General features: G+C 44.1%; 1 protein-coding gene across 2 annotated transcripts in view; it reads right to left on the minus strand.

Annotated features, from left to right (window-relative positions):
- braf (B-Raf proto-oncogene, serine/threonine kinase) overlaps positions 1-16,182 on the minus strand; it is a 103,661-nt gene that overhangs the window by 60,529 nt on the left and 26,950 nt on the right. For both annotated transcript variants that reach the window (XM_048549172.2, XM_048549171.2), the window contains exons 3-4: positions 10,328-10,585; positions 5,978-6,081 (exon numbers count right to left, since the gene is read on the minus strand). In XM_048549172.2, the coding sequence (XP_048405129.1) occupies positions 5,978-6,081; positions 10,328-10,585 (362 nt within the window). The remainder of the gene's footprint in view (positions 1-5,977; positions 6,082-10,327; positions 10,586-16,182) is intronic.

The raw sequence follows: 16,182 nt of genomic DNA on the forward strand, positions 1-16,182 counted from the left end.
TTAGGCAGACAGAGCGCCAGGATTTGATCCAATGACAATAAAGAAATGGCATTTTGTATGCAGATCAGGATGGGAGACTTCAAGTTGACTGTGTTCTCGTGCATCGACTGCTCTTGGCTCTTGAACAACTTTTGTGACTCAATTAACATATCCAAAAAAGGATGAACTGATATCTCAGCTGGTATTCTGGCATCCTACTGAGCACAATATGGCTGCAATTGTAACCCACACAACAAGCTAGCAGTCTTCAAAGTAACCCACGATATACTGCATACAAGATCAGAAAATCATGGAATGATGACAGACAGAAGAGACCATTTAGCCCATACTGACATTCTGCTTTAGCAAGTCAGCTTGAAACACCCCCCCTCAACCAACCAACCAATCCTCTTCCCATTGCCAAGCAAATCTTTTCTCTTTACCTACTTCTCTTTTGAAAGCCATGATGGAATCTGCCTCACCAATCATAGACTGGAAATTCCAGCTCATAAACACATAATGCTTGAAAAGATTTCATTGTTGTCATTTGTCCTTTGTTCATTTACCTCATATGTGTCCTCAGTTCTCCTGAGCCCTTCTGCCAACAGGAACAGTTTTATCTTCCTTTCTCTCTCTCGTATTTCTCTCTCCCGTATTTCCTGCAACATGTCTCTCACACCCCGCCCCCGCCACAACCGCCCCAAGAGGATCCCCCTCGTTCTCACACACCACCCCACCAACCTCCGGATACAACGCATCATCCTCCGACACTTCCGCCATCTACAATCCGACCCCACCACCCAAGACATTTTTCCATCCCCACCCCTGTCTGCTTTCCGGAGAGACCACTCTCTCCGTGACTCCCTTGTTCGCTCCAAACTGCCCTCCAACCCCACCACACCCGGCACCTTCCCCTGCAACCGCAGGAAATGCTACACTTGCCCCCACACCTCCCCTCTCACCCCTATCCCAGGCCCCAAGATGACATTCCACATTAAGCAGAGGTTCACCTGCACATCTGCCAATGTGGTATACTGCATCCACTGTACCCGGTGTGGCTTCCTCTACATTGGGGAAACCAAGCGGAGGCTTGGAGACCGCTTTGCAGAACACCTCCGCTCAGTTCGCAACAACCTATTGCACCACCCAGTCGCAAACCATTTCCACTCCCCCTCCCATTCTCTAGATGACATGTCCATCATGGGCCTCCTGCAGTGCCACAATGATGCCACCCGAAGGTTGCAGGAACAGCAACTCATATTCCGCCTGGGAACCCTGCAGCTTAATGGTATCAATGTGGACTTCACCAGTTTCAAAATCTCCCCTTCCCCCACTGCATCCCAAAACCAGCCCAGTTCGTCCCCTCCCCCCACTGCACCACACAACCAGACCAGCTCCTCCACTCCACCCACTGCATCCCAAAACCAGTCCAACCTGTCTCTGCCTCCCTAACCTGTTCTTCCTCTCACTCATCCCTTCCTCCCACCCTAAGCCGCACCCCCATCTACCTACTAACCTCATCCCACCTCCTTGACCTGTCCGTCTTCCCTGGACTGACCTATCCCCTCCCCACCTCCCCACCTATACTCCGCTCTCCACCTATCTTCTTTTCTCTCCATCTTCGGTCCGCCTCCCCCTCTCTCCCTATTTATTCCAGAACCCTCACCCCATCCCCCTCTCTGATGAAGGGTCTAAGCCCGAAACGTCAGCTTTTGTGCTCCTGAGATGCTGCTTGGCCTGCTGTGTTCATCCAGCCTCACATTTTGTTGTCTTGGATTCTCCAGCATCTGCAGTTCCCATTATCTCTTTCTCTCTCTCTACTTTTTCTGGACACCTTGTGATTTTGAACACCTCTATTAAATCTCCTCTCAACATTCTCTTCTGTAAGAAAAACAGCCCTAACTCTTCCACTCTATGTAACTCAAATTCCTCATCCCAGAACTACTTGTTAATCTTTCCTACACCCTTACTAAAGCCTTCACAACCTTCCTATATTGTGCTGCCCAGAATTGGGCAGTTCAGGGTGAACTTGTATTTTACAAATATTCACCATAATTGGGATAACAAGGTGTAGAGCTGGATGAACACAACAGGCCAAGCAGCATCAGAGGAGCAGGGAAGCAGACTTATTGAGCTGAGACCTTCACCATAATAGACTTGCTTTCGTGCTCCGTGCCTCTATTTATAAAGCCAAGGAATTCCTAAACTTTATTAACCAAATTCTTAAACTGCCCTGCTCCCTTCAAAGATCTGTGAACATTAGACCGGTCGCCTATCTGTTCTTGCACTTCCTTGTGCTCTTTATTTTGTTTTGCCTCTCTTTGTCCTTCCTATTAACATGCATCACATCAAACCTCTGCATTAAATTGCATCGGTCATTTAGCTAATGATTTCACCAGCCAAAGCCCATTTGAAGATTATCAGGATCATCATCACGGTTTTTCCTAGTTTTGTGCCAGGCTTGAAAGTGCTACGTAAATCTGTGGTCTTTTGTTTAACAGCAATGCTAATCAGCTGATTGAAGCAGGAGTTAGGGACAACGAACTGCAGAGATCTTTGCTGAGGAAAGCTAACTGATTGGATGCTGTACAGATCAGGTACAGCAATGCTGGCACTATAAGCAAGGTTTCACTTCAGGGATTCAAAGTAGAACGGGCCAGAAAGAAAATTGATTGTTCTTTCTCAGCTGGAGGTCTCTCAACATAAACATTTTCCTTTCAGATATCTACCAGCATATGGCAAGTTCCCTTTCCATCTGTCCCTCTGTAACCAGCAAGCCTTGCAATACAAATCGGCTGAAATGTTCCACTGTGCAACATTACACTTCACCTGCTGGCGTGTTACCAATGCAATAGTTGAAATTGATAAGGGGAAGTAACAGAACTGTGTCCGAGCAGCCAGGTTTGTCTTACAATGCAACCATCCCACCAAACCATTACAGCAGACTGGGCCAGACTGGACTCTGCAAGGAGTGGAGGCAACAGATGGCTACATTCATTTTCAGGCACACTTAACCAGCATGGCTTTTGTGTGCACTCGTCACTACTGGCATACAGCCGTTTGCCCCACTCTCCTTGTACCTGTTAGAATCTACTGCACAATCAAGTGGCCAGTGAACACCCCAAATAATTTCACTTTCCACTGAATGTCAAGTTACTGCTCAGTGCTACAAACTCTCCATCATATCTGAGAGTTTGCTTTCCTTAGAAGGAGTGAGAAGCCTTCACAACAAATAAATGTGCACTTATATAGCAGACACCATGTCCAAAGGCCGAGGAGCAAGCCACATCAGGAGAGATTTGGGCTGTTGTCAAATAGGTTTTAAAATGCATCATAAAGGTGAAAAGAGAGGCAGAGGGATTTTGGAAGGATGTTACAGCTCGCAACCTCGTCAGCTTAAGAAACAGTCATCAATAGTGAGCGATTAAAATCAGGGATACCCAAGAGCAGGAATTAGATCAATGCAGCTTCAGCGTATTGCAGGGAAGGAAGAGATTACAGAAGCAGATGCTTTGGACAGATTTGAAAACAAGAATGAACATTTTAAAAATTGAAACCTTCATCAACCAAGTTGATAAGTGAACAGGACTTGTCATGCGGAAGGACAGAGACCACAGATGACCCCACGTTTAGAGATGGAAGAATGTGGAAAGCTAGCAGGAGTACATCAGAATTGCCATGTTTAAAAATAAGGAAGGTATTGTTGTTTCAACAGCAGTTCAGTTGAGCCAGAACGAGTCAGGTGGTGTTATGGAAATGGTCTTAGTGACCAGTTGCCATGAATAGGAGATTCAAAGTTGAACTTGGGCTCAGACACAACACCAAGATTGCAATCAGTCTGCTTCAGCCTCAGATAGTTGTACAGGGGAGGGATAGAGTTCATTGCTGAGAACAGAGTTTGTGGCAGGGACTGAAGACTGAAGGAAATTGTGACATGATGGTGAGGTCAATGTGTCAAAGATTCCAGACAGATCAAAAAAGATCATGCAGGTTATTTCAACTTTGTCAAAGTCACAAAGTCCTTGAAAAATTCCCATTCCAATTAAATGGAGACTTACACCCCGAGCCAGATTTTGCAGTGCCTGGCTCATCAGAGTTTGGACATATGACCGAACGTACATGCTGGAAACATGTGGAATACCCAACACATTGACTTATGGGAATTGTCCAGGAAGTTTGAACTCTTGAAGGCAATTCCCCTGGTTCTCTTTAAAAAAGTCTGACACTGTGCATGAGTCAGAGCTTCAACATACTCACCAGAATGGGTACCCAGGAGTTGCTGGATGGAAAGGTGCTCATCCAACCCTTATAATGATACAATTGACAACCTACACCCAAGTCTTGCCTGGCCCAACCCATTTAACTCTGACAATGCTAACTGTTCCTGACCATCTGCCACCCGACCCACTTTCAGGTGACAGGGCTTCTGATCTCTCCAAGATTTCCTGCAGCGAGTGAGCTTTGCAGAATCCTCATTTGGAAGATTGTTCAGATACATTGGAAAAAGGTAAGTGCATTGTTTTTTCCTGATAAAAACATGTCAGCCCTTATTTTGCAGAGGTGTAAACGTGTAAATCAACTACTAAACACAAATCATGACCAAAGAACTGGAGGACAAGTCCAAAATTCTTGAGCAAGATTGGAGCCATAGGATACAGGAGCAGAATTAAGCAATTTAGTCTGTCAAATGCGCTTTGCCATTTGATCATGGCTGATAGGTTTCTCAATCCCATTCTCCTGCCTTCTCACTATATCCTTTGATCCACTTACTAATCAAGAACCCATCGCTGGCAAATAGACTCAATGACTAGGCCTTCACAGCCCTCTGCGGCAATGAGTTCTAATGATTCATCCTTGTCTGGCTGAAGAAACAGACACACCCACCACCACACCCCACTGATGGTTCATTTAGTTGCAATGAGCAACTTCAAGAGGGACTGGATCAATTTGCTGAGAATGAGACTGAAGAATTATAGAAATATCATACTGCTTTGTATTTAATAAGGTAAGATCCTCTTAAAATGGGAAAGAGACATGATTAAATAGGTCAGCACTGAGTTGTGGGTAAGTGCCTGTTGTCTGCAGTCTCTTGGTACAGTACACTTGAAGAGTTCATGGTCATTTGTCCATGGTCAAACTTTGCTCTTAGACTGCAGCTCCCCAAAGCTTTTAAGAGATTTGTGTCTAATTTGGAATATGAAACTCAAAAACACACCGTCTTCTTGAGAATCCCAATAGTTCCGCCATTAAGCACAAGACATAAGCTTTGTGGTTATCTGGCCAATGTTTCAGTCAGTAAGAACAGTGCTCACTAACAATATGGATTATAAATTCACAGCTTTAGTTATCAGTCCGCATTAAGATATTCTGGATAAGAAGAGGTGTGTACAGCTGCTCTCAATACCCCTTGCTCAGGGATGGGGAAGAAAATCAGCCAAATTTCTGAATTTCTGATTTTCAGGAAGATTGTGTACACATGGACAGGGCTATAAGGTGATGGATCAACCCAAGATTAGGCGCAGCTTTGATTCCCATATACCATAACTTGTTTAGACTTACAAACGAGAGTGTAGTATCTTCAGCAAGACACCAGAGATGGCAGCTCAACAAGAAACAATACATGCATTAGATGAAAACAACATAACATTCGATCTTACTAACTATAACTGAAGGAACACTGATCCCACCAACTACAAACCAAGGTGACAACAACGCTACTAACCACCAAAGGGACACTGATCTTGCAAATTAAAATAACACCATAACGACTAAATATCAGAACTGCATGAGGCATCTCAACTGACCCTCACTTTCACACCCAGGTAAGATATTTTAAATAAACCTTTTCACAAGAAGATTAGCAGCCAAAAGCCAATTAGGGCTCAACTCTGAAGGGACTCCTTGCTTAATGCCACTCTAGAGCTGAGATCTCTTTAACCCCACAGCCCAGTGCCACCAAGTTCCCTCAGCAGCTCAAGTTCCTCAGTACACAACTCACCCGTCCTGTGTCCTGTAGACTGCACAGCAGTCTGCAGTCAGTCCCCTCATCATCAGAGCTTTCTTCAGGCTGTCTCTCACAGTCACCCCACACCGTGCCGGGACCTGGAAAAGGTAAAAAGGGATTAAATACCCAATGGACAGCACCAGTTGCTACTCCTCTCGCAATTACCCGAATGAAAGATCTCACCTCACATTTTAAAAAGTGTCTGTGGATATCACAGTCTCAGCCAAGATTGTAAACAGTGACAATAAATGTAGGCAAAATAACTGGGTACTTTCTCTCTCATTCACATTTGGAGGTCACAGAGTTATGGATTATTACAAAGAGATTCCGTGTTTCAGTTCTGCTGGAAGACATATTGTCCTGCTGCAAATCTTATCATGCCTACAACTGACTAGCAGAACAGAATGATTATTGACTGCAAGCAGGCCGTGAGCAAGTGTTCAGAGATCATTCAAGACTTGAGTTTAAATATTTGATTGGTTTGATTGAAACCTTACGCATATATGTTGCAGACAGTCAGTCAGTCATTTGTAACCTTTAAGCACTTTGAACTGGGGTTTGCCGACTAGCACACAGAGCAAGCATGCACTCTGCTCTGTCAGGTGGGCACAAGACCCACTCGCAAGTAGGACAGAACTCACCTCAACTGGGCATGGAGCTAAAGCCGGTGATCCCGGTGCATGGAAAGTGATTTCTTATTTTCTCAAAAGACTACAAACTGACCTTTTCTGAATTCATTCATGCAATGTTGGCATCGCTGGCTGGGCCAGCATTCAATGCATTTCAGAAGATGATAGTGGTAGATGATTGGATTGGATTACTACAGTCCTTGAAGTGCATTTGCACCAATAGTGCTGTTAAGAAGGGATTTCCTGGATTTCAACACAGCAACAGTGAAGGGACAGTGGTATACCAAAGTAACACGCAGATGGTGGAATTCTCATCTGCTGCCCTCTTGCTTTTTATCAGTAGAGGTTCCAGGTTTGGAAGGAGTTGTCAAAGGAGCTTGAGTGATTTGCTGCAGTGCATCTTGGAGATGGCACTCATCACTATCAGGGCAACTCAGTTAATGTCCACTAATTGATTATATCAACAGGGATAGCATTCTAGAACAGTTCAGCTTGTCAATAAACTAACTGGCATCTTTCCTTTTTGGTCCACCAAAGCCAAGGTCCATTAATTACAGTGCAGGTCACAAAAGCAATGTTGGCAAGCTACTCAAGGATCTGAGCAACTGCTTTGAGAGTCCGGCTCAAATTTCACACTCCATCCTGCAGATTAAAAGACTCAGCATCGGAAGTACCAACAGAGGCCACAGTGAAAGACCGCTTCCAGGAATGTTGTGTAAAATATGCCCCTTCAGTATAATCTTGCATGCTCATCAAAATGAACACCCCTTCACCTGCACGGAGGGTTGAGATATTCAGTTGTTTGTTAGCTCACCGAGCCGGTTGTTCCATTGTGTGCAGACGTCTTATTACCATTCTAGGCAACGTCATCAGTGCGGCCTCTAATAGAAGTGTTGGTGTTCTGCTCCACTCCAAACTTATACGATCCTCTGGTATGGTGGATCTTGTCATTTCCGGTTCTGTTTTTTTTGCAATGGTCTGTACAATGTCTATTTCCGTGTGTTTGTTAGTGGAGTCCTGTGTTGGCTTCCATAAATTCCCTTGCATGTCCGATGTTCGCTTGTCCTAGTCAAACTGATGGCCCTCATTGTCTGTGTGTATCGAAACAAGTGAATATTGGTTGTGTCATTTTACAGGATACACCAACACCAGCTGGCAGTAAAAAGACACAACCTTTATTCACTTGCCTCGATACACACAGACAATGAGGGCCAGCAGTTTGACAGGGACAAGCAAACACCGGATATGCAAGGGAATTTCCAGCAGCCTGGTTCTCAACACAGGACACCATTAACAAACACATTGAAACAGACTCTGTATCCAGACCGCTGCTAAAAAAGGAATTGGAAATGACCAAGGTCATCACACTAGAGGATCATATAAATTTGGAGTGGAGCAGAACACCAACGCTCCGATTAGAGGTCGCACTGATGATGTTGCCTAGAATGGTAATGAAACGACTGCATACCATGGAACAACCGGCTTGGCGAGCTAACGAACAACTGCATTCACAACCCGAGATACACATTTTTGCTAAGACCTTAAAGAGGGTCGAAATATTATTGAGAAAATGATGTGCACTGAAATGCTGTGACAATGACACAATACTTCCAATCTAAAATGGAAGAAAATATTGAACAACAGGAAAGGCAACCACTAATAATCGTTTCAGAGATAGTAGGAACTGCAGATGCTGGAGAATCTGAGACAACAAGGTGTAGAGCTGGATGAACACAGCAGGCCAAGCAGCATCAGAGGAGCAGGAAGACTGGAGTTTTGGGCCTAGACCCTTCTGATTTTCTGAAGAAGGGTCTAGGCCCAAAATATCAGCTGCCCTGCTTCTCTGATACAGCTTGGGCAGCTGTGTTATTCCAATTCTACACCTTGTTATCTCAGTAAACTAGATTGGTTTTTACAACAATCAACAGTGGTATCAGGACACGGTTAGACTAGTCGTCTTTTTTGTTCCAGACTGTACGGAATTCAAATCTCACCGCCTGTTAGGGTGGGATTTGTATTAATGTCCCCAGTATATTCGTTGGATTTCAATGACATTATCACTACACTTCCCTTTATTCACCAGAGCGTCAGGCAAGATTGTACATTTAAGCATACTGCGGAAGTTCTGAGGAAGGGTCACTGGACCCGAAACATTAACTCTGTTTTCTCCTCCACAGATGTTGCCAGACCTGCTGAGCTTTTCCAGCAACTTTGTTTTTGTTCCTGAATTACTGCAACTGCAGTTCTTTTGGTTTTTATTAGCCCAGGGACATTTACCTCTATGCCACTGCCTCCCGACAGGTGAAGAAATTCCTCTCTATCCCAGCACTAAATTGTCTACCCGCTTTTCAGATACTCCACCCTGTTCTCCACAATCTTTCATAGCAAAAATTCCTAATGCTCTTCACTGCAACAGGGATAGTACTTGAACCTGAATCACATTAGTATGTATCAGGTTAGGAACCAAATGCTTAGTCAGATAGATAGGTTTTAAGAGATATCTTACAGAAGGCGAGAGGGACAGACAAGTTTAGAGATGGAGAAGAACCAGAGGGTTAAAAGACTAGGAAAAATATCAAGAGGGAGTGAAACCCAGAGGGTCAGGAGGTCAGTAACAAAAAATAGCATATTGTATAGCAGAATCAGTAGCAAACTGATTAAAGAGGCAAGTGTCTAAATTTTAATTGATAGTCACAGACTGTCTGGTGATCTGACAAAAGCTGTCACTTTATTCATTACTGAAAAATGACAATCACATTTAGCAGCGATAAATAGGTTAATTGCACCATCACCTTAACAACAGAAGAGGGAAGTGCCAGGTCTATTTTGCTAGACTGGATGCTTTAATGTAAAATCACAGCCCACCAACATTCTTAGCCCTTTGTGCATCGTCACTTTACTCCTCATTTTGTTGGTCATCAGTTGCACCGGATTCCTGACAGCTCCTGATCCACTCAGCCCGACTGCCTGCAGTGCAGCAAACCTCTGCACTCTGCAGCTATCCTGCCAGGCTGTGCCCCCAGCAACAAGGACCCGGAGCATTCTTCCCATCTTGGCACTGGGACATGTGGGACATGACGGGGAAGGGCTGCCTTAGCAATGTCTGGCAGTGTCAGTCAGTTTGTTCGGTAAGAATCCCCAGAAAGAAGGGGGCCTCTGTATAAGGAGTATTGAACTCAATCGGCGAATACATTAAGGCTTTAAACACAAATATATGAATCACCACAAAGTGTATGTAAATTAAAGCAGAGCAATCATAAGCAAAATTGCAACTTAGGAATCCATCAGTTTGATTTGATTTTAGCTTGGGCTTGGGCTTGGTTCAACAAACTTCTATTTGGGGTGCACCAGCAGATAAACAGGAAAACACAATTAGTAGCAGGGCAGAGGGCAGTGGATACAGTTAATGCTGTGAACGGAGGTCCCATTTAATGGTGTAAGTCAGGCAGATGAATGGGGGAATACTAGGGTCATAAGGACATGTTAAAATGAAATTAATAAAAAGGAAACAACCTTTAAGAAAGAACTCCAAGGGGTTAGGAATTACAGTAGGTGCAGGTAGGTGATGTTAAGGAAATATATTTGTATTATGTCCACACAGGTCCACAATACAAATTACCTTATAGTTTTCCAGTCTTCATGAACTTAGAACCACTTGTTGGCCTGCAGTTGTTCCTCAGAATCTCATGTCACTCCCTTCACTGTTTTTACTCACCACAGTCCTCTGTTTGTTGGGCAGGAAGACTCGAACAATGGGTTTCTGAGGAGATTTGGGGTTAGCCCTCAAACTGTCGCTTGGGTTCTGTAACAGGCTCGGAGAGTTCTGAGTGACAGTGAGGTGGGTGCAGGGCTCCATCAGCTCCGTCAGAGTGGGATTACTGTTTGGGAACTCTGTACCATTCCCCATGGATTCCAACAATTGCTGTTCACGTTGTTGCAGGGCATCCAGCTTGCTCGTGTACTCTTCATATGCCTAGAAAAGAATGCAAGCTACTTAGCGATACAGAAGTGGTGGGCATTTTTAGCAACATTCCCCAATCACAGGAGTACTAATGCATGGAAGGTGCAGCACATTGTCATCTGTGCCAGGTTTCCAACAATTTGCTTTGAGCTATTCACCTGCCTTCTCACCATAATCCTATTCCTCTTAATAGTTCAGCAAAACTAAACTGAAATTAATAATTTAAAATAATTTACATCCCAATACATTTCTGCTGACATGCAGATTTTTCAGTGTTTCATACACCGAATATAAAACATCATTTTAAAGACCTCAAACCAACATGTTAAACTGTGCAAATTGTTGGAAAACAGAGTCAGTGCCACTTAATCACAAAGCTAGTTAACCAAGCTGGGAATCATGTAGCAGCAGCTCATTCAGTACATCATGCCTTTGAAAGAGCTACACAATGAGTCCAACCCCCTTGCTCTTTACCCTAGACCTGCTTATGTCTCCCCTTCAAGCTTTAATCCCATTCTCATTAGAAAGTTATCATTGCATCTGCCTCCACTACCCTTTCAGGCTTTACACTGCAAATCATAACGCTCTGCAGAAAGCAAAAATCTCTACATTCCCCCTCTGGTGCTTTTGCCAAATAATGTAAATCTGAGGCCTCTGGTTACTGACTCTCCTGCTCAACGAACCTGTTTCTCCTCATTTATTTAACAGCAGGGTGGAATGGTGAAATGCGTTTGGGGATGGGAGGGAGCGAGGGGGTGTGAGCGAGCGAGCGAGAGAGAGAGAGAGAGAGAGAGAGAGAGAGAGAAAAAGAGAGACAGAGACAGAGACAGAGAGAGAGAGAGAGACAGACAGACAGAGAGAGAGAGAGACAGACAGACAGAGAGACAGAGAGAGAGAGAGAGAGAGAGAGAGAGAGAGAGAGAGAAAGACAAAGTTCCAGATTTAAGTAAAATAAATCAGATTGGTAAACTATTGAATTACAAAAGCCATGAATTCCCAAATGAAATACAAAGAATTGCAATCGCTCAACACTCAACAGAAATTAAGGACAGGCAAAGAATGCTGATCTAGTCAGTGAATACACATGCCATGTACAAATTAAAAAACACAGTCTCCATCTGTGCATCACTAACACCTGGCCCAACTCTCTCTCTCTCTCACACAGATGACATTCTCTGAAGAATTATTTAAATTTTTTTGAAAAAGTGAGGGCAACATTGACTTTGGGCGACAATGTTTAGCTGACAATAGTAACTCTGCTATCACTTGGACGTCCAACTAACTTCAACTCAAAATGGCTGTGACTCTATTCCAATAAAATTTTTTATATGTAAAGCGTCTCAATGGTCAGACAGGGTGGTGGCTCTGGTGCTGCACTGTCAATCTAAAGGTCATGAGCTCCAATCCCATTATGTTAGATACTGTCAAATCAAACTGTTCAGAGATGTTATTACACTCCTCTGGAGCAGGTGGGCCTTGGAGTCATAGAGGCGCAGCGTTGTACAGCACAGACTTAGATTCTTCTATCCAACCCATCAATGCCGACCAGATATCATAAATTAATCTAGTCCCATTTTCAAGCATTTGGCGCATATCCCTCTAAACCCTTCCTATCCATAGACCCATCGAGATGCCTTTTAAATGTTGTAATTCTACCCACATGCACCACTTCCTCCGGCAGCTCATTCCATACACGCACCACCCTCTGCATGAAAGCGTTGCCCCTTAGGTCCCTTTTATATCTTTCCCCTCTCACCTTAACTCAATGCCCTATAGTTTGGACTTCCCTACCCTGGGAAAAAAGATCTTGGCTACTCATCCTATCCATGCCCCTCATTATTTAATAAACCTCCAATAAGGTCAATCCCTCAGCCTCTGACGCTCCAGGGAAAATAGCCCCAGACTGTTCAGTCTCCCCCTATAGCTCAAACCCTCCAACCCTTGCAACATCCTTCTAAATCTTTCCTGCACCCTTTCTAGTATCACAACACCTTTCTGGGAGACCAGAACTGAGTGCAGTATTCCAAAAGTGGCCTAATCAATGTCCTGTACAGCAGCAACACGGCATCCCAACTCCTATACGTAATGCACTGACCAGTAAAGGCAAGCACACCAAAATTTTTCTTCATTAATTGAACCCGGATCTCCTATTTTTTGTTCTAGATACCCTCACTATTTGTTCCACTTGCTCCTCCATTTCCCTTTGTCAATGGCATTAAAATCGATTGTTTTCCAGCCCCAGTCAGTTCTGAAGAGTCGTCGCTGGAATTCCATAGATGCTGACAGACCTGCTGAGTTTCTCCGACACTTTCTGCTACAAATTCCAGCCTAACACCCTATTATTTAACTCATTTAAGCACTGGTATCAGATTCCAGAGAATCTGCTCTGCTTTCATATCATGGTTGCAACCAATTCAAACTGTGTGATTTAACACCTCTGCACTTGAACCTCTGGCTCAGAGATAAGAACATAACGATACAAACATAATTCCACTGGAGTGGGTACAAAGGAGATTCACCAGGACGTTGTCTGGGTTGGAGCATTTCAGCTGTGAAAAGAGAAGCTGGATAACTTGAGCTGTTTTCTTCGGAGCAGAGAAGACGGAGGTGTATAAGATTATGAGGGGCATGGACAGGATGGATAACAAGCAGCTTTTCCCCTTGGTTGAAGGGTTATTAAGAAAGAGGCATAACTTTGAAGTGGGAGACAGGAGATTTACAGGAAAACCTATTTCGCCCCAGTGGTGTGACGGGGGTCTGGAAGACACTGCCTGGGAGGGTAGTTGAGGTGGGAAACCGCAACCTTTTAATAAAAGTGCTTGGAATGTCATACCATTCAAGGTAACAGCTCAGTGCTGGAAAGTGTGGACTAGTGTAGGTAGTAATATACTTTTAGCGGTATGGACTTGATGGGCTAAACAGCCTCTTCTATATACTGCATGATTCTATGATATTACCACCTTGCCACAATAGCACCTCAGAGTTGATATAACATCCCTGAGGTGTGTCATTCAGAGCTGAATACAGTACTCTAAATATACAACTGACACATAAGTTCCATCCCTTTATATTTCAGTTTCTTTGACATAGAGGTGCATGTTGTACTGGCGAGCAGCCATGCATAGATTACAACATCAACTCTTACCTCACTGTGGTTCGATGCTATGAAATAAACCCTTCATCTCCACCAGGCTACGTCACTGCTTCTGCCCCAGTGCAGCCTTCTCCCAGCCGTTTTTTTAAACCCAATCAACATTAGCACCTATCCCTTTCTCTCTCACGTACCTATCTAGCTTCCCCTTAAATTTTACATTAGTTTGTACTGCTGAAGATACACTAAATCAATCCCACTTTCCTGCACTAGGCCCATAGCCTTGAATGTTGTATTTCAAGGCCTCATCCAAGTACTTTTTGGAAGTTGTGAGATTTGCTGCCTCACCCACTGCCGTGGTCAGTGCATTCCAGAGCCCGACCATCCTCTGGGTGAAAAGCCTCTCCCTCAAATCCCCTTGAAAACTTCTGCCTTTCAGGAATACTCTACAGGAATAGTGCCAGATGACTGGAGGATAGCAAATGTGGTTCCCCTGTTCAAGAAGGGGAGTAGAGACAACCCTGGTAATTATAGACCAGTGAGCCTTACCTCAGTTGTTGGTAAAGTGTTGGAAAAGGTTATAAGGGATAGGACTTACAATCATCTAGAAAAGAATAAATTGATTAGGGATAGTCAGCACTCTTTTGTAAAGGGAAGGTTGTGCCTCACAAACCTTATTGAGTTCTTTGAGAAGGTGACCAAACAGGTAGATGAGAGTAAACCAGTTGATGTGGTGTATATGGATTTCAGCAAGGCGGTCGATAAGGTTCCCCACAGTAGGCTATTGTACAAAATGCGGAGGAATGGGATTGTGGGAGATACAGCAGTTTGGATCTGAAATTGACTTGCTGAAAGAAGACAGAGGGTGGTAGTTGATGGGAAATGTTCATCCTGGAGACCAGTTACTAGTGGTGTACCGCAGGGGTCGGTGTTGGGTCCACTGCTGTTTGTCATTTTTATAAATGACCTGGATGAGGGCGTAGAAGGATGGGTTAGTAAATTTGCAGACGACACTAAGGTCAGTGGAGTTGTGGCTAGTGACGAAGGATGCTGAAGGTTGCAGAGAGACATAGATAGGCTGCACAGCTGGGCTGAGAGGTGGCAAATGGAATTTAATGCAGACAAGTGTGAGGTGATGCACTTTGGTAGGAGTAACCGGAAGGCAAAGTACAGGGCTAATGGTAAAATTCTTGGTAGTGTAGATGAGCAGAGAGATCTCGGTGTCCATGTACACAGATCCTTGAAAGTTGCCACCCAGGTTGACAGGGCTGTTAAGAAGGCGTACAGTGTTTTAGCTTTTATTAATAGAGGGATCGAGTTCCGGAACCAAGAGATTATGGTGAAGCTGTACAAAACTCTGGTGCGGCCGCACTTGGAGTATTGTGTACAGTTCTGGTCACCACATTATAAGAAGGATGTGGAAGCTTTGGAAAGGGTGCGGAGGAGATTTACTAGGATGTTGCCTGGTATGGAGGGAAGGTCTTACGAGGAAAGGCTGAGGGACTTGAGGCTGTTTTCATTAGAGAGAAGGTTGAGAGGTGACTTAATTGAAACATATAAAATAATCAGAGGGTTAGATAGGGTGGATAGGGAGGGCCTTTTTCCTAGGATGGTGACGGCGAGCACGAGGGGGCACAGCTTTAAATTGAGGAGTGAAAGATATAGGACAGATGTCAGAGGTAGTTTCTTTAGTCAGAGAGTAGTAAGGGAAAGGAACGCTTTGCCTGCAACGGTAGTAGATTCACCAACTTTAGGTACATTTAAGGTGTCATTGGATAAGCATATGGACGTACATGCAATAGTGTAGGTTAGATGGGCTTGAGATCGGTATGACAGGTCGGCACAGCATCGAGGGCCGATGGGCCTGTACTGTGCTGTAACGTTCTATGTTCTATGTTCTATGTTCACTTTAAAATTATGCCCCCTTTGTTACTGACCCTTCTACCAAGGGAAGCATTAACAATCTTTTATTTACGACCCCTAATTTTCGTTTCCCACAAAGGTGGAAACATTGCCTTCACATCTAGCCAATTAAATTCCCAGAGTAACATAGAACATAGAACATAGAACATTACAGCACAGTACAGGCCCTTCGGCCCTCGATGTTGTGCCGACCTGTCATACCGATCTCAAGCCCATCTAACCTACACTATTCCATGTACGTCCATATGCTTATCCAACGACGACTTAAATGTACCTAAAGTTGGCGAATCTACTACCGTTGCAGGCAAAGCGTTCCATTCCCTTACTACTCTCTGAGTAAAGAAACCTTACGGCTTTTTCTCTCCTGGAGACAAGAGCCATAGTATAATCACAAGGTGTAACCTCTCAGTTCAGAAATAATTCTCATGAATAGTTTTGCACGTTGCAAGAGGATTTCAGTTTAGAAGTAGGGATGCCTGACCAAAGTTATACAAGTCCGTGGTAAGATCAGATCTGGAGTACTACATACAATTTTTCCCTACTTATAAAAGGATATACTGGGATAAAGGACAGCATAGTTGCTCAGTGGCTAGCA

Source organism: Stegostoma tigrinum, chromosome 18 (assembly GCF_030684315.1).
Source record: "Stegostoma tigrinum isolate sSteTig4 chromosome 18, sSteTig4.hap1, whole genome shotgun sequence".
Lineage (NCBI taxonomy): Eukaryota > Metazoa > Chordata > Chondrichthyes > Orectolobiformes > Stegostomatidae > Stegostoma > Stegostoma tigrinum.